This window comes from Spermophilus citellus (genome assembly GCF_964194105.1).
Source record: "Spermophilus citellus genome assembly, chromosome: 9".
Taxonomy (NCBI): domain Eukaryota; kingdom Metazoa; phylum Chordata; class Mammalia; order Rodentia; family Sciuridae; genus Spermophilus; species Spermophilus citellus.
In genome coordinates this window covers 107,229,677-107,248,756 of record NC_138191.1, presented here as the reverse complement: position 1 = coordinate 107,248,756, position 19,080 = coordinate 107,229,677, and the positions used below count along the sequence as shown (strand labels likewise).

General features: G+C 43.6%; 1 protein-coding gene across 1 annotated transcript; it reads left to right on the top strand.

Annotated features, from left to right (window-relative positions):
* Nucleotides 1-7,591: 7,591 nt before the first annotated feature.
* Nucleotides 7,592-17,930, top strand: TMEM269 (transmembrane protein 269). The gene is made up of 6 exons (XM_081308165.1): nt 7,592-7,670; nt 7,939-8,065; nt 11,074-11,171; nt 11,794-11,937; nt 12,848-13,048; nt 16,834-17,930. The coding sequence occupies exons 1-6, from the start codon at nt 7,607-7,609 to the stop codon at nt 16,953-16,955; spliced, it is 756 nt and encodes a 251-aa protein (XP_081164291.1). The 5' UTR covers nt 7,592-7,606; the 3' UTR covers nt 16,956-17,930.
* Nucleotides 17,931-19,080: the final 1,150 nt, after the last annotated feature.

Below are 19,080 nucleotides of genomic sequence, written 5' to 3'. Positions count from 1 at the left end.
TTAGATAATGCTTGAATTTCTGGCTTAAGTATCTCCGTGGATCCACAACAAAATATGGAAGAGGAAGACATTCCTGGTATTTTCCAGGATAATTAGTGATCTATATTTGCTGCAATAATCCACCTTGCTGGCCCTGCTCAGGTTCACTGGGTTTAATAACTGATGGGTCTAGAAGGAGGGCTTTTCCTTCTAAAGTTGTCGCTCCAGTCAGTTCATGAACACTGAGAGTATTAGTGTTGTAGATCACAAAGGTGGTGAAATCCTGTGTAGTGAGCAGGTATACCATTATCTCACTGAATTTTTATATAAACCCACCACCTATTAAGTATATATTTCTATTTTATAGAGTGAGCATCTGCTCAGTTTCACAAAATGGCCCGTGGTTATAGAGATTACAAAGTGATAAGTTTGATTCAAATATTCCTATTTGATTCCAGTCTGACCATAACCTTAATCATGTTTTGGTTGATTAAGATAGTCCTAAAGGATGTCATTGTAGAGCTAAAAAGAAGCTACATTATAAAAGTGATATAGTGGGCTGGGGTTGTGGCTCAGTGGTAGAGCGCTTGCCTAGCATGTGTGAGTCCCTGGGTTCGATCCCCAGCACCACATACAACTAAATAAACAAAATAAAAGTATTGTGCAACTAAAAATATTTTAAAAAAAAGTGATATAGTAAGATGTATATATGAGATACTATGAGAATAGTCCGTTTAGTGTTTAGTGATTGCATGGACAAGAGGATACAGAAAACAGAGAAGTAACTTCTCTAAGGTCACACAACTCCAGAAGCAATTGAGCCCATGTCTATGGCATCAAAACCTGCATGCAAAAAATAGGGCTTAGCTGGACACAGTGAGGAACACTTGTAATCCCAGCAACTTGGGAGGTTGAGGCAGGAGGATTTGCAAGTTCAAAACCAGTCTCAGCAACTTAGATCCCATATTAAAAAGTAAAAAGGGCTGGGGATGTGACTTGGTGTTTAAGCACCCTGAGGTTCAATCCTTAGTGCCCCCCGCCCCTGCCAAAAAAAAAAAAAAGATAGGGTTTCTTTCTTGAGGAGCTGGAGACTGGAAGGAAGGCATTTCTAAGTGCCTAGACGAATTAGACTTCTGTAATTTAGGCAGATTTGATTCAGTGAATCATTCCTTACTTGAAAGCCTTTTTTCTTTGTTTTGATTTGAAATATTATATTCTGCTTTTCTACTACTTCACTGACTGTACCTTTTCTGTGTGTTGATCCTCCTCTTCATGATACCTATACATGGAGGCCAAGTCCTAGGTACTCCCTTTTTCTCCCTACTGGGTGATCTAATCCATTCTTTAGGTTTTAAGTACCATACCTGAGCTATTGACTCATGTGCATGTCTCCAGTTCTGATCTGTCCTCAAGTCCACATGCACTTGCTTGTCTAGCAGTCATACTTGACATCTCCTACTTGGCTCATACTCATAAATTTAATATGTTCACAACTAAACTCTGAGTTTACCTCTAAAACCTGTTTCACTCCCAGTCCTCTTTTTCCATCAGCACCTGTCTCATAGTTACTGAGGCCTAAAACTAAGTCAACCATGATTCCAGATGTTCTCCCCACATCAGTCAGCAAGGCTCAGCTCTGCCTTCAAAGTACATCCCAAGTTTGACTGTTTCTCATTACCTCCATCTTCCCTTTTGGTCCAGATCACCAGCATCTCTAGCTTGGACTAATTCAGTAGCCTGCTAGCTTATCTTCCTGCATTCATTCCCACCCTCTTCTGTGTCTACAGAGACTTCCAGCATCATCTTTTAGCACTATAAATCAGATCACTTACCTACATTTTAAAACATGCCAAGAATTTTCACTACACTTGGAATAAAATCCAGACTTCTTGCCAAAGTTCCACATGATGTCTCAGAACTCACCATGTTCCTTCGATGCCATCTTGCTTTCTTCTCACACACCAAGCTGTGCCTTCGTGAGGACCTTTGCCTTTGCTGTTCCATCTGCTTGGAATGTGATCTTTATATGGTTTGTGTCTTCTGCTCACTTAGGTCTCTGCTCAGATATCACTTCCGTGGTTGCCCTATCAGAAATACCCACTCTTCTCATACCACAATGCTGACCCTGCTTTGTTTTCTGTAGCACTTACCATGACCAGAAATGATTTATTTCTCACCTCTCTTCTATACTTGAGTTATATATATGTTCTAGGAGAGAAACTGTGTCTTGTGTAACTGTTGTATCTCTAGCACCTAAAATAGTGCCTGGTGTATAGTAAGAATTCTCATAATGAACTGATGAGCAGATGGACATATGTAGCTCTGCATTTATATCTTGCAAAGGATCTAAATTGGTACAGCTCATAGAAATAGAGTGTGAGTTACAAGTGTAATTTAAGATTTTTCCAGTAATTAAAAAAAGTGAAAAGAAACAGGTGATTAGCTTTAGCAATATATTTTTCTAACCCAGACTCTCCAAACTATTACCATTTCAACAATTAATACTAAAAAAAAAAAAAAAAAAAAAGGCAACTGGAAACTTATTGCATGGGGAGGAGGATCTTTCTCAGCTACCCCTGCTTCCTTTCCCCTCCAAGGAAGCTGTAGCTCAGAAATGTGTGATTATATTCTTAGAATAAGGATAATTATAATGGTGAATTTTACTCCATGCTAATCACTTCATATAATCTCATTTAATTCTCACAATTGCATTTTACAGATGAGGAAACATGTTCAGAAAAGCAGTATAACTTGTTCCAACATACACATCTGGTGTTACAGCTGGAATTGTAAACTTGGTTGAAAGTTAGTTTCATCTGAACATCTTGCTACAGTGTCCCTTTAGTGGTCCACACTGGAGAAATGGAGGGCCAGTTGAAGATCCAGTGAGATGAAGATAATGCTTTTACAGCATCTAGCACAGTACTGGCTGCTAGGTATTCCCTGGGACACTCCAGTTCCTCTACCCCTCTTTCCCTTGCTGGCTGTCACTTGACCTAATTCCCCCTCCTCTGTACATATTCTGCTGTGGAGCCCTAGGAGCTCTTGGTACAGTTTAGCTTTCAGGTAGGCTTGCACGTATGGGGCAGGGGAGCGCTGGGGCCCTACCTTAGGACTGGTGTCTGAAACCTACCATCCAACTACCAAATGCAAGACTCCTGGGAGGTTCTTACCTCCTTCCTTTCTAACCTCCCGCACCTGGCTGGGATTTGCCGCACACTGACAACTTCCATTCCTTTCTGTGGCTCTGGTCTTCCTGTTTCATATATAGTATTACAGATCCTCCACAGTGGCTGTCAGAATAACCTTTCTCAAACAACCCGAACCAGATCATGTCCCTACTTAAAAACACTGTCTTCAGGATTGAGTCCGAATTCCTCAGCTTGCTCTCTGACAAGTATTACTATGCGCCTAAGCCTTCTTTACAGGCACAAAGAGTAGTAGCAAACCAAGCATAAAAAAAAAGGCCTGCCCACATGGAGCTGATATTCGAGGGGCGGACCCCAGCATTCCTTTCCAGCTTTATATGGTCCAACTAACTTCCAGCCTCTCTCCCACTGCAGCGTTGGCTTTGCACAGAATAAATGCCCCTTGTAACTAACCCGCAAAGTCCCCCAGACTGGCATAGATGGAGAGAACAGTTCCCGCCCCTGACACTCCTCATGGGCCCTGCTGCCCCACTGAAAGACCTAGGGTGCCCCCGGAAATTGAGGCCCCCATTGCCTCTGGCCCGCAGCCCCTCCCCTACCCTTGGGATTGTGAGCTAAGAGCCAGGAGTAAAAGGCTTGGTCCGCGGTGCGGTGCGGTGCCCGCCTGGGCTGGTCCCCTCCTCTGCACAGGCAGAGGGGAAGGAGTGCCTATCCCCAGCCCCATCGAGGAATGCCTCATCCCCAGGTGAACGTTCGCGTGGAGCCGTAGGTAGGGGTTACGGAGGGGACGCCCGACGGATCCATGCGATTTCCTGCCCGGTCCCGGCGTCCAGGCTGCCCTGGGCAGGCCTCGAGACAGCAGGGCGAGGCGGGAAGCAGAGGGTTCTGGTCCCCAAGGTGCGGGGTCGGAGTTGGGGGCCCAGTGCTGGCCTCCAGGAAAGGGGTGGGGTAAGCGCCAGGGAGGCGTGGGGCGTCCCTGCCAGAAAGCATGCTCGCTCTTGGCGAAGCCCCAGCCGCCACTCGTTCCTGTTTCTAGAAACTTAAAGAGTCATACTCGCTTTCCCTTCCGCGGCAGCGCCCTACCTTTCTCCTTGCTCACATCCCTCCGCCACTCATCAGGTTAATTGCAGATTTCCTTTTCCCAATTTGTTCCCACCCCACAAACCACCCTTCACTCCCCGCCAGTATCTGACCAAAATATAGCTCCCTTCCTGAATATCGCACCGCCTGCCCACAGGCTGCAATTGTCACAATCTGTGGCCTCCCAGCCAACTTTTCCTCCAGTTACCAGTCCTCTTGGGGACCCGCCTCATCATCTCCAATTCCCTTGGCCAGGAGTCCCCTACCCCACGTGATTAATCCTTAGATACCCTGGTAACACACTGGTGAATCCTTGCAGGTCCTCACCCCAGTCCCAGTCTCTCTTTCCCTATTGCACCCACAGGAGCTGGGACTTGCCCTTGTCCTATGTGACACTTGTCCCTACCTACAGTTGCCTCCCCTACCTACAAGACTCTAGCTTCTTGAGAGTGCTGGCTGGGTCTTGTTCTCTCTGTCCCCCAAACACATAGTACCTGACACAGTAGTCATCAGAAAAAAAGGAAGGAAAAAAGAAGAAAGAAAAGTGAACAAATGGAAGATTTGGGTGGCTTCTGGATATAAGGAAGGAGCAGGGGTATTGGTAATTCAGTTGAGACGCCTTCTTGGAGGCCACAATGACAAGGGTTAGATGTCAGGCAGAAAAGATTTAGTGCAGTGAGAAGACCTCAGGAAGACCAGAGTGTTGAAGTACATTAATATAACAGACTTTGAACACCTTCTATTGTCAGGCCTCATGTTGGGCACCGGGGACCTCGGTCTGCACTCAGATTGCATCCTTTGTAGCAAAGAAGAAAGACAAGGTAGGCAATGCCAATACAGAGTACCAAGTGTCACATGGTGAGCACAAGATGTGACCTTACAGAGGAGCACTTGCAGCCTCTGGGATGGGAAGGAAGGGTGTCAGAAGGTCTTTCCAAATAAGAGCACAATCCAACCTAAGACCCAAGGGAGGTCCTGAAAAGTGGGTAAGGGGTGCTGGAGTGGGAGAGCTGAGCAGGGCTGGTATGCCACAGGAAGAAGTCATACTTATCCTGGGGGCATGCAAGAAGCTGGGGTGTGACCAGATGCTCTTGTAGGCCAGGACTACATAAAAACCTCAGCTCTGACCCCTTGTCTTGAGAAGCTTCCTTTCCCTGGTGGCAGGTTGGGTCCCGTCTGTGCTCCCTAAGTAGACTGATCATGTTTCTTTTTCAGAGCAGGGGTTGGCTGTTCCTTGGGAGATGAGGCCAGATCTTAATCTTCTCTGTGTCCCAAGTGCAGGCACCATATCTTGCTCATGAATACATGTTTGCTGAATGAATGGATTATTCCTTATTTCAGTGGATTTTAATAGCCCTTACCCTCAAGGTCACATCCTTTCACATCTGGGACCTTTTCTTTATGCTGCAAATGATATTTCATTTGGGAAGAGGAGACTCAATTCTAGTCCTGGCTTCACCATTTACTGCAAGTCACCTACCTAATTCTGAAACCTCAGTTTCCCCATCTGTAAGATGAGGTACCCATATGAATGGAGTCTGTAAGTCTCCACAGACATGCATGAGTCTCATTCCTCTGAGCAAGCTTTAAGTTCCTTGATGGCAGGGACCAGGGTTCTCCCATCCCATAGCCCAGGCTGAGCATATTATCTTTTTTTTTTTTTTTTTAAAGAGAGAGAGGGAGAGAGAGAGAATTTTTAATATTTATTTTTTCAGTTATTGGCGGACACAACATCTTTGTTTTTTGTATGTGGTGCTGAGGATTGAACCCGGGCCGCACGCATGCCAGGCGAGCGCGCTACCGCTTGAGACACATCCCCAGCCCCTGAGCATATTATCAATACAATGTTTAGTCTTCTTGGTTGGTAGATAGCAAAACACAGAGGAAAGGACACTTAAGGTGAAGCTGTCAGTCTGAAGTGACCTTGAGCTAAGTCTTCCCCTCTTTGTTTTCTTTGCCTTCCTTGGAAAGTAGGGATAATAATCCTTGCCTGACAGAGCTCACAGGACCAATGGAAATCCTGGGTGTGACAGTGCTTTGTGAACAGAGTAGATAATGAAAGAAATAGTACAGCACATGATTAATCATTGATTAGAAATTAAACAACCATAAAGTAGATGAGACAAGGCCTGATCATCAGAAGACGGACTCAGGGTACCTGCTGACTGGTTTTGAGAGGCAGAGATGCTGGGATGCTGTTCTTCTAGAAGATAGAGGGTTAGGCTGACAGGTGCCTGGCTCAGCAGCAGAGGTATCTGATCTTGCTGGGGTCAGCCCTGAAACCCAGGAGAGAGAGCTGTAGTAGGTTCATGGAGAGGGATTATGCAGCCAGTCCTTTGCTCCTTTCTCTTCCAGCTTTCCCAGGCTTGCATTGTTTCCCATCTTCAGCTTCAAGGGACCCTGGCATGAGAAGGTCTTATTAGTCCCAAAGGCTTTGGCCACACAGCTGCTGGTTTCCTTTGGTGAACCTATGGGACCAGTGAGGCCTGCAGTGCTACCCTGAGAAAGTCTAGTCCCAAGCCCAAGTCTAGCTCCTCCTAGCCTCTGACATCTTGGTGGCAGGGTTTATGGGAAAGAACAGTATTTTGTCTCAACTATTACTCAGACCAGAAGCACTTGGGGTTATAGGAGGGACTGTCTGGAGGCAAAACCTGACATCTAAATTGAGTGAGGATTAAATGAGAAAATGACACGGGAGCACCTTAGAATCTGCCTATTTGTCTCAAACCTGGAATTATATGTGTGGCTGGTATGTTCACTCCAGCCAGTGGGGCTTCTCTATCTCAGGACAGGGTCTCTGTTTCACAAGAAGTTTATGTGTAAAGAATACATGTTTGATCTTAGGGTAAAGGCAGAGATAAGGCAGGGTGTGAAGATGGACAGAGGAGGCTAGTTCCTTGGTGCTGTGAAAGGCTAGATGGCCAGAGGAGATCTGGGCATGGCCCGCCCCTGCAGGGGAGACTGGTGCTGCCTAGCAGGGCTGGCCAGTGGAGCTTCCTCACTGTTCTATCCCCCAGCAGAAGCAGCACCAGCTCCAGTGTCAGGCAGGGTTAGGATCTACTCACTTAATGTGTAACTGAGCAAATATCTACATTTCTTTGAACCTCTGTTTCCTTGTTCATAAAACGGGGAAGAACAATAGTACCGTCTACCAAGGTGGTCTGGACCAGAAGTAAGACCATAATGAGAAGCACTTGGTGAACCACTGCATGCTGAGAATATTCATCTTGTACCTTTCATTTCCTCTGCTGTTGGAGGTGGAACTGCTGTCCTGGTTGGGACCTGGTTTGGGCTTTAGGACACCTCAGCTGCAGCCCTAGTCTGTGAGAGAACAACTTTGCCCTGTGGGACGAAGGTGCCTTCTGAATCCACTGCTCTCTCAAGCCAGCTCTTAGGATATGACAAAGGCCAATTTCCCAGATGGAGGCCAGGGGGGTGCCAGGAGGGTCAAGGGGACAGGAGGTGAGTCAGAGAGCAAGTAGAAACTATGGTTGCATGAGTTCACCTGCTCTGCTACTGAGCTTTCCCAGGACCCTCCACCTTCAGCACCTTTCTTTCCTTCCTATGTCTCCTTCATCCACCTCTTGTCCTTAATCTAGCTTGTGACACTGTCTGGGGAGGGTGTAGTTCTGGATGAGGTCTAAGGCCACAGAAGCTACCAGGTCCTTGGGAGCCTCTTTTGGGACTTCTTGACCTTGGAAACTTCTTTTCCTTCTCTCCTGGGCCCCAGGTCAATGCCCCAGCCATAACCGGAGGCAGCCCAAGATAAATGAATTTTCCTGGAAGGATGTTACCAGTGCCTTGTCCCTGGCCAACATGGTTCTGGGGCTCTTCTCCATCTTCTGCAGCGTCAGCAGGTAGGTCTGGGGCCCAGCATGCTCTTAGCCAAGTGCTGGAGCCCATGGCATGAGGGAAGGTGAGAGGGGGGGAGTCTAGAGAGGCAGGCCCCACAGCCCTGGGGTCAACTGGGGGGCAGGAAAAAGAACAATAGCCTCAGTTGTGCCACCAATATGATATACAACCTTCACTAGGTCACAGCTCTTGGCCTCAATTTCTCCTTCCATAAAATTGAGGTGCTTACATTATGATTTCTGAAGTTCTTTAAGTTATGGAAGCCTAGAATGGTTTTTATAAGAAAAATCAAGAGATTCTCATCTTCCATTCATATTTTCTGATTCTTAAATTAGAACATATGACCTGGCAGAATATTTGAAATCAGCACTGTTCTGGAAAGTCCAAAACACATATTATGTGCCTCAAAAGCAATTTATATAAGCAAATTATGTTTCTATGAATTGAATCATGTTTCAATGTCTTTGAGAAGTCAGCTTCTTAAAGATAAATCCTTTATAATGCAAATGATATCCTCCTAATCTATTTGATTCATAGCCATCAGCAAGTGAATTCTTTTGGGATCTTTTTTTTTATCCAAATGAGAAGAAAATGATATTTAAGCTCCCTCCTATATTAAAAAATTTTTGATTCTCTAATTTTGGATTTTTGGAGTCTAATAAACTGTGCACATGGGCATATCTGCAAGCAGAAAATCTCTGTCTTATTAGTTCAGCCAGATCTTCTGGGAGTGTGGTTTTTCATACCACAATAGTATGATAAATATTTTTTTATTTAGCCTTAGTTCCCTTTTAATCCTTAGGTCTGGGTGTAAACAAGGGACAGGTGAAGTCTGAGGTTAAGCTCTCTGTTTGCTTCTGCTGGGCCACCTAAGCATTGTAGTCACCTTGCAGACTGGGAATGGACCTCCTAGGACAGGTTGCTTAGAACTATGGTGGCTATTTTCAGAGGGCATTGGGAACATGGGCTGGACAAGGTACAGGACTCAAGAACATGAGGTCTGAAAGAGTCCTTTGAAATCATTTAAAGCATCAAAATACACAAGACCACAACTGGTAGAACTGCAAGGAGAAATTGACAAACTCACTATTTTAGTAAAAGATTTAAACACCTATCTGTCAGTAGTTGGCAGATCCTGCAGACAGAAAATCAGCAAGGACATAGTTAAATTCTAAAACACCATCAGTCACTGGATATAATTGACATTTATAGACTATCCAATACCAATAGAATACACATTTTTCTCAATCTCACTTAGAACATTAACTAAGATGGACCATATTCTGGGTCATAAAATACACCTTAACAAATTTAAAAATCAGAAATCATACAAAGTATCATCTCAGGTAACATGGAATTAAACTAGAAATCAATAATGGAAAGAGAGCTGGAAAATCCGGCACTATTTGGAGATTAAACAACATATTTCTAGATGATACATGGATAAAAGAAATCTCAAAATACATCTAAAAATATTTTGAAATGAAAATACAATTTACCGGGCTGGGGATGTGGCTCAAGCGGTAGCGCGCTGGCCTGGCATGCCTGTGGCCCAGGTTTGATCCTCAGCACCACATACAAAATAAAGATGTTGTGTCTGCCGATGACTTAAAAAAAAATACAATTTACCACAATTTGTTGGATGCAGGAAAAGCAGGGCTTAGATGGAAATTCATAGCCTTGAATACATTTACAGTCATGCATTGCTTAACAATGTGATGTTCTGAGAAACAAAACAGTAGGTGATTTTATTGGAATATCATAAACTAAGAAAGCTGTGACATCACTAGGTGATATCTTCTGGAACCACTGTCTTTTATATTATACATATGGTTTGTGGTAGACTAAAATGTCATTATATGGTGCATTGCTGTATTAGAAAATAAGATCAAAAATCAATAATCTAAACTTTCACCTTCAGAAACAAGAAAAAGAAGAGCAAATTCAGAGCAGAAAAAAAGAAATAATAAAAATAGAGTTAGCGATATAGCTCAGCAGTGGAGCACTTGCCTCACATGTGCAAGGCCCTGGGTTCAACCCTCAGTTCCACACAAAAATAAAAAATAGAGTGGCAATTAAAGAAGTTAAAATAGGAAATTAATAGAGAAAAATCAATGGAATCATTAGCTGATTTTTTGAAAATGTCAATAAAATTGATATACTTCTGGCCAGGATAACCAAGAAAAAGGAGAGAAGACACAAATTACCAATATCAGAAATTAAAGAGGGGCCATCACTACATTCGTACAAATGTGATAGCCTGGGTGAAATGGATCAATTCCTTAGAAGATATAAGCTACCAAAACTCACACAAGGAGAAACAGATCATCTGAATAGGTTTATATCTATTAAATAATTCATTTAGCATGTACCCCTCATTTTGCAAGTGGAGGGGAAAAGGCCTAGAGCAGGATATTGATTTATCTGAGAATTCATGATGAGATGGTGGCAGGGGCTGGATTAGGACCTAAGAATGATACCTGGGCCATCAAATATGCCTGGAATTTAGAGTCAGAGGGGGCCTTAGAGATTACCACAGGGATTTAGAGAAATCCTCTAAGAGGATGGGTTAAACTGGGCCCAGTGGCACATGCCTGTAATCCCAGTGTCTCTGGAGGCTGAGACAGGATGATAGCAAGTTCAAGGCCAGCCTTGGCAATTAAATGAGAACCTGTCTCTAAATCAATAGATCAATCAATCAGTTGATCAATTGAAAAGGCTTGGGGTGGTTAGCTCAGTGTAGATTGAACCCTAGGTTCAGTCCTTAGTACCAAAAGATAAAAAATAAAAAAAGACTATGGGTTATGTGTTTGAGAAGGATATAGGTGTATGTGAAGGGTGTGAGTGTATATGAGTGTAAGGTAGAATATACTAGAAAGGAGGTGAGCATAGAGGATATGCTTGGGTGGGCATAGGTGTTCAGGGAGTATATTAGTGTATTGGTGGTAGGAGAAGTTGTCCAGTGGGGACTTAAATGAACTGTCCTGTTTGGGCCTGCTGGCCTGCACTTCAGGAAACCTCAGTCTGCCTCCTGGACGCTTCTGATCAGCTTCCTGCTAGACATGGCAATAGGGGCTATGAACAGACAATTCAACATATTATGCAAATCAGGTGAGTCCTGGCTTCAGGCCCCAAATCCCTGACCGTGGGAACATCCATTTTGGGTCACTACCCACCCTCTAACATCCAGCAGACTTTTTCACCATCTCTCATTTCCGTTCATGTGCATCTAAGAATAGCTGAGCAGCCTTGGAGCAGGAGTTAGGGAGCCTTGCAGCCTAGATCAGCTCCTCTGCAGGCTCACTTATCCATCTTTGGGTAATTTTTGTCCTGGCATTCAGTATCCTCATTGGCCCTGCCTCCCTGTCCTGGGTAGATCCAAGTATTAGAGAGGAAATGGGGAAGGTGGGAGGGTAGTGGGGAGATGAAAAACTACCTTAGGCAGAGCATCTGGTTTAAGATTCCAGGAAATGTTTCCCTGTATGATTTGGCTTGCGTAAAGGGTTCCACTGCTTGTCGTTTTGCAGTCAATTGTAATGCAGCCTTTAAGTGATGGGGAAACTAATATACCAAAGGCCACAAGGTCATTCAGAGGCAGAGCTGGGAGGAGACCCCAGACTTTGATCTACAGACCACTCTAGGGACCTTAGGACCCCTCCAGCTCCGCCCCCCACCCCATGTCCACCCAGGAAGGCTAAGGTGACAACATATGAGTGTTGGGCCTCTCGAACAGGAGCTGAGCTGAATGACTTTGCTGTCTTCACCACCTTTGGCCTGGCCTCGGCCCTTCTCCTTGGTGCGGATGGGCCGCTGAATGGGTTCCTGGCTGTCCTCTATGTGTTAACCACTTCTTTCCGCCTGTGTTTTTATTCATCTGGTGAGTGGAACCCAGGTAGCCTTAGGAAGTGAGGGTAGGGCACCACAGAGAGGGAGGAGCTGTTGGAAGCTAGAAGCCCTCTTCCTTCCTTCGCGCATGCCCCAAGCCCCGCAAAGGTTTCAGGCTACCTTGATAGAGCCCTCATCCGAGAGAGGTCTTCATTTATTGGAACAACTGTACCTCTTTCATTGTGTGGTGTTTGGTTGGAGAACATCATTTCATGGACTCTAGAAATGGAGGTCATACTCCAGTTCCCCTCAAACAGGAGAAAGCTAGCCGTGGTAAGGGAAGTTACTTTCCTAAGGCCACAAAGACAGGGAGGGCAAGTACAGGAGGGGCAGAGGGGAGATGAAAAACTACGTTAGGCAGAACATCTGGTTTAAGATACCAGGAAATGTTTCCCTGTAAGATTTTGTTTGCATAAAGGGTCCGCTGTTTGTCATTTTGCAGCTGATTGTAGTTGTAGCCTTTAAGTGATGGGGAAACTAAAACCTAGAGAGGGAAGGATTTGCCAAAGGTCACAAGGTCAGTCAGAGGCAGAGCTGGGAGGAGACCCCAGACTTTGATCTACAGACCAATCTAGGACCCTATCAGCAGGGACTTCCCAGGGACCAGGGCACATGCAAACCCACACAACATCTGTTTGTGAACAACTAAGTGATTCTACAGCTCCCACTGCCTCTGGGCCCAAGGGAATTTTGTAGTCTAGGAGGGAAGATCCAGGGTTGGGGATGTAGCTCAGTAGGAGAGCACTTGCCTAGGGTGTACAAGGTACTGGGTTCAATTTACCAGTAACACAAACAAATAAGCCTAAGGAGGGAAGACCCAGAGAGAAGGGGGCTGGATTCATTTAGATGCCCCTAGATCAGGAGAAGCAGCTAACCTGACCCCATGTTTCTTTCCCTGGCAGAAATTTCCTTATCCTATAAGGGTCTACCCTGCCCCTATGCTTCCTGTGTTTTGGCTTCCACCTCCCTTCTGACCAAAGGCAACCCTTTCATCCTCGGCTGCATGGCTTCACTTATGATGCTATTCATGATAGACCAGAGCTACTACCCATATGATGAAATTCTGGAGTCAGACAGTTGGAAAAAAGCAGTTTATGTGGGAGGTGAGTGAAAATACTCTTTCAAATGTCACTAGATGGTGGATCTATTAATATTGCCTTTCCTGACTACCCCAGAATTCCCTATCTACTCTTCTACCTTGCTTTATTTTTCACCATAGAATTCATCATCATCTGACACAGTATATATTTACTAGTTTTTAAAAATGACCTGTGAACACTTAACCTACACCTCTGAGCATAGTGACACATGCCTGTAATCCTAGGAACTCAAGAGGCTGAGGCAGGAGGATTGCAAGTTTAAGGCCAGCCTCAGCAGCTTAGTGAGACCCTGTTTCAAAATAAAAATAAAAAAAGGACAGGGGATGTAGCTCAGTGATAAAGTGCCCCTGGGTTCAATTCCCAGTAACAAAACCAAACAGACACTAAATCTACCCCAAATATGCTCTCTTGTATTAATATACTATAATCCCCAATTCCTAGAATTATACCAATAAATTATACCAAGCATTATGCCAATGTTTAATCATTATTTGTTGAATGTTAATGAGTTCTATAGAAATTTAGGGAGCACCTATCATGTGCCAGGTACTGGGAAGCAATCTACACAAAGTTCCTGCCTCAGAATTGACAGATGGGGGAGAAAGATACCAAAGTAGAAATAACTAGAAGCATATGGTCTTTTTTTTTCTTCCAGTACTGGGAATTGAACCCAGGTTGCTCTACCACTGAGCCACATCCACAGCTACCTCCTCTTTTTGAGACAGGATCTTGTTAAGTTGCTGAGACTGACCTTGAAGTTGCAATTCTCCTGCCAGACTAGAAATAGATAGTTTTGGTGTACCATGAAGAACAGGATGATGCTCTGAGACGGTGTCAGAGAGTGGCCTGGTATAGATTGAGATGGCCTAAAGGGAGGGAAAGGATCCTTAAAGCAGTGACATTTAAGTGAGTCCTCAAGTAGCCTTCAGGTGAGTAGGAGGCTCAGACAGAGGAAACAGTATTTTGTTCTGAGCCAGGTGTTGGAAGTATTAGCGGAGCGGTGTGGCTGGAACTTGCCAAGAACCTTGATACAAAATGAGACCAGCGAAGTAGGCAGTTTAGACAGGATTGGGATTTGACCTAAAGGCCAATGAGAAACCTCTGAGCAGATTTTTGCAGGAAGTGACGTGATCAGGGAGGCAGTTTCCAAGGATCACTCTGACTCCATTGTGGAGAACAGAGGTAGAGCTCTGAGGCTGGAAGCAGGAAAGCCAAACTTTTGTTCAGATGGGAGAAGATGGTAGTGTGGAGCTGAGAAGTGACTGGACTTCAGAAACATGTTGAAATAGAGTAGATGCCATGGGAAGGGGAGGAGTCCTGGGTGACTCAGAAGTTTTTGAGTTTAAGCAATCCAGCTCTGGGTTTCAGGCTCTGATGTTCCTGCCACACTGGGGCCCTGGAAGATGTCTTCCTAGTCTTTTCCTTGATTTACAGCTTTCTTTAAGGAATTTTGATTTTTTTTCTTTTAAAATGTACACACATAAACAAAACAATAATCTTGGGGATACTGTTTTTCCCATTATTCCTTTGTGGTGAGTCTGTTGTAGTTTATAGGGTCTTTGGTTCTATCCTGATCTTGCCTTTAGGGTTCATACCTTTTGTAGCATTAGCACCAACAACCCTGTCCAAGTTCTCAGTGCTGGCCCTTCCTATTCCCTAGGTGGTGGAGGCAGAATGGTGGTGAGAATCTGGGTTTGGAGCTTAACAGATCTGAGTTCAAGTTCTAACTTCAGCACATAGTAGCTGTGTGAACTTGGCTAATACCTCATTGTTTTGAGCTCATATTTTTCATCTGTGAAACAAAGGCAAAAATCCCTACTTTGCAGGATCATTGAAGTAAAATGAGGTAATTCTGAATTCTCTGGCACAGATGTGTGCCAGATGTGATAACTACCCCCCGCCCCTCACTCCGTCGTCTTCTCCAGCTTCCCTTCCCAAACTCACAACAAGATTTCCCACAGTGTTCTTTGCTCCTGTAGATACTACTGATGCTCTCTTCTCAAAGTAAATCATGCATTTGGCCTCAGCCTTCCAGATTGTCTTGGCTGTGGGAGACAAGGAGGAAACTGTATCTCACAGATTTTGACACCAGTTAATACCTGAATCTCATTGGGTAGATTTCAAGACGACTGTTGTTAGCTCTATTCATAGTAGCTAAGCTATGGAACCAACCTAGGTGTCCTTCAACAGATGAATGGATAAAGAAATGTGGTATATATATACACAATGGAATATTACTTAGTCATAAATAAGAATGAAATTGTGGCATTTGCTGGTAAATGGATGGAACTGGAGACTATCATGCTAAGTGAAATAAGCCAATAGCAAAAAAAAAAAAAACCCAAAAAAACCAAAAAAAACAAAACAAAACAAAACAAAAAAAACCCAAAGGGTGAATATTCTCTCTGATATGTAGATGCTAACACACAGTGTGGGGTAGAGAATAGAAGTTCATTGGATCAGACAAAGGGGAATGAAGGGAAGGGAGGAGGATGGGAATAGGAAAGACAGTAGAATGAATCAAACTTTCCTATGTTCATATATGAATACACAACCAGTGTAACTCCACAGCATGTACAACCACAAGAATCTGAAGTTATACTTCATATGTTAATATGTCAAAATATATTCTACTGTCATGTATAACTAAAAAGAACAAATAAAAAAGATGGCTGCTGTTGATATTCCTCTTGCCTGAAAAACAGACAATTCTAAACTATAAGATTATTATGAAGTATAGATAAAATAATTTATGCACAATATCTAGCAGAATATTTAGATATGCCACTAATGGGGCTGTCCTTTGCCTTTTTGGTGATAAATCTGAGGTTCAACTTGTATTGGGAGTCCCCAAGACCACTTCCAGGTTTGGTGATTTGTTAGGAGGATCCACAGGACTCAGCATCTTATCTTATTCAGGGCTATGATTGATTAGAGAAAAAGGATACAAAGCAAGATCAGCACAAAGGAAAAGTGCATGGGATGAGGCTCAGAGGAAACTGAGTGCAAGCTTCCAAGAGTTCACTCACAGTGGAATCACACAGCCATGCTTAATTCCTCTAGCACTGAATTGTCATGATTCACGTTTTGTTGTTTGCTAGGGAAGCTCATAAGAGACTTGGTTTTTACTGGGGACTGGTCACCTAGGAACCCTCTACCCAGCATGTACCCAAGTCCCAAACTCTCAAAAGTAAAGCAGGTATTCAGCACAGACCACTGGGCTTGGACAGCCTAGACACAATGAGTCACTCAGATCACTTAGAAGTTTTCTATTAACAGTTTTCTGCTGGCCATGGCCAACCTTGCACCCAGGCCTTTATAGGGATGGCATTCTTAGGCCTGCTGTGTTAACTCCTTCCTGAATACAAAAAATATGGTATTGACCATTTTTCCATATTAAACTCAAAGTAATTAGGAAGATGCCCTCTTACGCCAGTGAAGGATCTGGGCAATGCACATTTATTCTTGCCTAGGACTGGTTTCTTCCAAAATAAAAAAAATGGAATCTAGAAGTGCAGTAAGGTACAATTGTCTAGTTATTTGCAAAAATCCACTAAACTGAACTTAAAGACAGGGCTCCTGTCTCTTTTTTGCTGCTAAGTGTCTGGGGGCTAGGATTGTGGCTCAGTGGAAGAGTGCTTGCTTAGCATGTGTGAGGCACTGGGTTTGATCCCCAGCACCACATAAAAATAAACAAATAAAATAAAGGTATTGTGTCCGTCTACACCTAAAAAATATAAAACAAACAACAAAAAAACAAAACTCAATGTCTGTTTTGCTTCTTCCAGGTGTCTTCATGGTGTTTTTCTTCCCATTCTCCCTCACTGCGTTTTACTGTCTGATGTGGTCACTCTCCTACATCTTCTTCCCAGATGCTGTGTGGAGCAGGGCAGCCTGTTTTAGATTCTAGCACTGAGGAGCTGCAGCTCTACCAACTCCTGCTGACCTTTGTGGGATTTGTTCCAGCATATCGGGCCAAGCCTGGCCTTATCCTCACTAAAGCTTTTACTTGTGCCTGTGTTGTCATTTGTTAGATAATGCAATCTCTGTTGTCTTAAATCACAGCAACCCACAGTAGGCCTGGAAGCCATTGCTTCTTTCTCTTTATTCAGGGTTCTGGTTCTCTTTGAGGCAAGACTTGTACATGTCATGTGGAACAGATTTTTTTTTTTTCCCCAAGCTAAGTTTGGGCTGAGTTTGTGTTCCAGCTCTGTCACTAGCTAGCTGAACCTGTGCATTAAGGTGTATCCTGTGGGAAGGAGAGAAGGCCTCCAGAGTTGGTATAGCCTCCATCTTGGCCCTGCTAGATCAGAATCAGAATTACCCTAGTGTTGGGGTGGGTTCATGTTTTACACTTGCGGATGCTGCAGAACCTGTCACAGGACAGTTACACTGTCTGCTTGGAATATGTGTAGAGTCTTGTAACTTAAAAATTCTGCCTTTTAACAGTCCAAAGCTTCTGCCTCGCAGGCTAGAGATATAGCTCAGCTGGTAGAGTGCTTGCCTTGCATGCATAAGGCCCTGGGTTCAATCTCCAGCACTGCAACAAACAAAAAACCTCCTGCCTGTTACTTTGGTACAGACTGGATGAATTGGCAGCACAGGGCATCCTCTGGCTTCCTGGATGTCTTTCCTAAACTCTCAACACTAAACTCTAGATAATAAAATGCTACTTCATCTCCTACATACATCAAATATAGTATTGTCCATTGTCAAATGATTGTCAAATACAAATCAAATAGAAATAAACAGTATTGTATGGTAAAGTTGTGCTCACAGAGAACTTGGGTCCACTGGATATAGTGAGCCACAATGTGGCCCTTGGACTTTGGATTCAGATGGGACGCCAAGAGGATGGCTGGTGAATTCTGCTCCTTGCCCAAAGGTGGCGCCAGAGCACCTTTTACCACATCTGACTTTGAAGTTTTCACAAGTGCTTGTGGTAAATAAGCATCAAATTTACAGTAGGATTTTTAAAAAATACTAATCCAAAGAAGCCCACATCACTCTGATTTGACTGTAGAAGAGCAGGTAGCGTCCTCTTCTCTACTGCTTTCTAGTCATGTCTCTTAGATCATTTGTATTGTCCTCATGGTTAGATGAATATTCTGTATCCCACTAAAGTTTTAAACTGCTTCAGTTTTCATTTACATAGTTCTGTGACAATAATATTTACTTTGTAGATGAATTGATTTGTGGATTCTAGTGAGTTATACACAGGTTACTATACTATAGTACCTTAGTGGAGTCTGAGGGGTCTAAGCAGTTCCACTAGTCTTAAACTCTGGGTTGAGTGTAGATGTCCCTCTTGACCTGCTATTCCCAACCTGAAGGACTATTTTGTCTAGTGAGCAGACTCAAATGACAGAGAATTCTGCTACATTTTTAGCTCTGTAAACTTGAGTAAAGTGTTTAATCTCTCTCAATCCACTTCCTTATCATAAAGTGGAAGATTTACTTCCTCCCAGGGTTTTATGGACTAAATACAATGCATAAAATACCTAGAATAGTGAATGACATGGAAAAGGTGTTAAATGCTAAATTGCTCTTTTTCTCCTTTCTACCTTCCTCTTCCCATATATATCCTTCAACTTAAAATAATGTTAATAATAGTTCAGGGGCTGGGGATGTGGCTCAAGCGGTAGCGCGCTCGCCTGGTATGCGTGCGGCCCGGGTTCGATCCTCAGCACCACATACAAACAAAGATGTTGTGTCCGCTGAAAAAATTTAAAAAATTCTCTCTCTCTTTTAAAAAATAATAGTTCATATCTACAATGTACAATGAAGTAAATGCATAATTAACATATACTATGTGAAGAACTGTCCTTGCATTTTACTGTTTCACTTAATGCCCTAAACAATCCAGTGAGGTAGGTGACCACAGGCTTAAGGCCAGAAGTTCTCAAAGTATGGTCTGTAGACCTCTGGGGTTCCTGAGACCCTTTCAGGATCAAAATTATCTTAATAATCTGAAAACAGGGACTGCAATGTTACTGTGATAATTTTACTAATGGAGCAAGATCATGTCTTGTTGT

What these genes read in the sequence shown, in the direction of transcription:
- TMEM269 (XM_081308165.1), top strand. Translation starts at nt 7,607, where the DNA reads ATGACAAAGGCCAATTTCCCAGATGGAGGCCAGGGGGGTGCCAGGAGG. An exon ending in GAGGGTCAAGGGGACAGGAG is followed by an intron (nt 7,671 to 7,938) that starts GTGAGTCAGAGA and finishes CCTGGGCCCCAG; the next exon opens with GTCAATGCCCCAGCCATAAC. An exon ending in CAACATATTATGCAAATCAG is followed by an intron (nt 11,172 to 11,793) that starts GTGAGTCCTGGC and finishes CCTCTCGAACAG; the next exon opens with GAGCTGAGCTGAATGACTTT.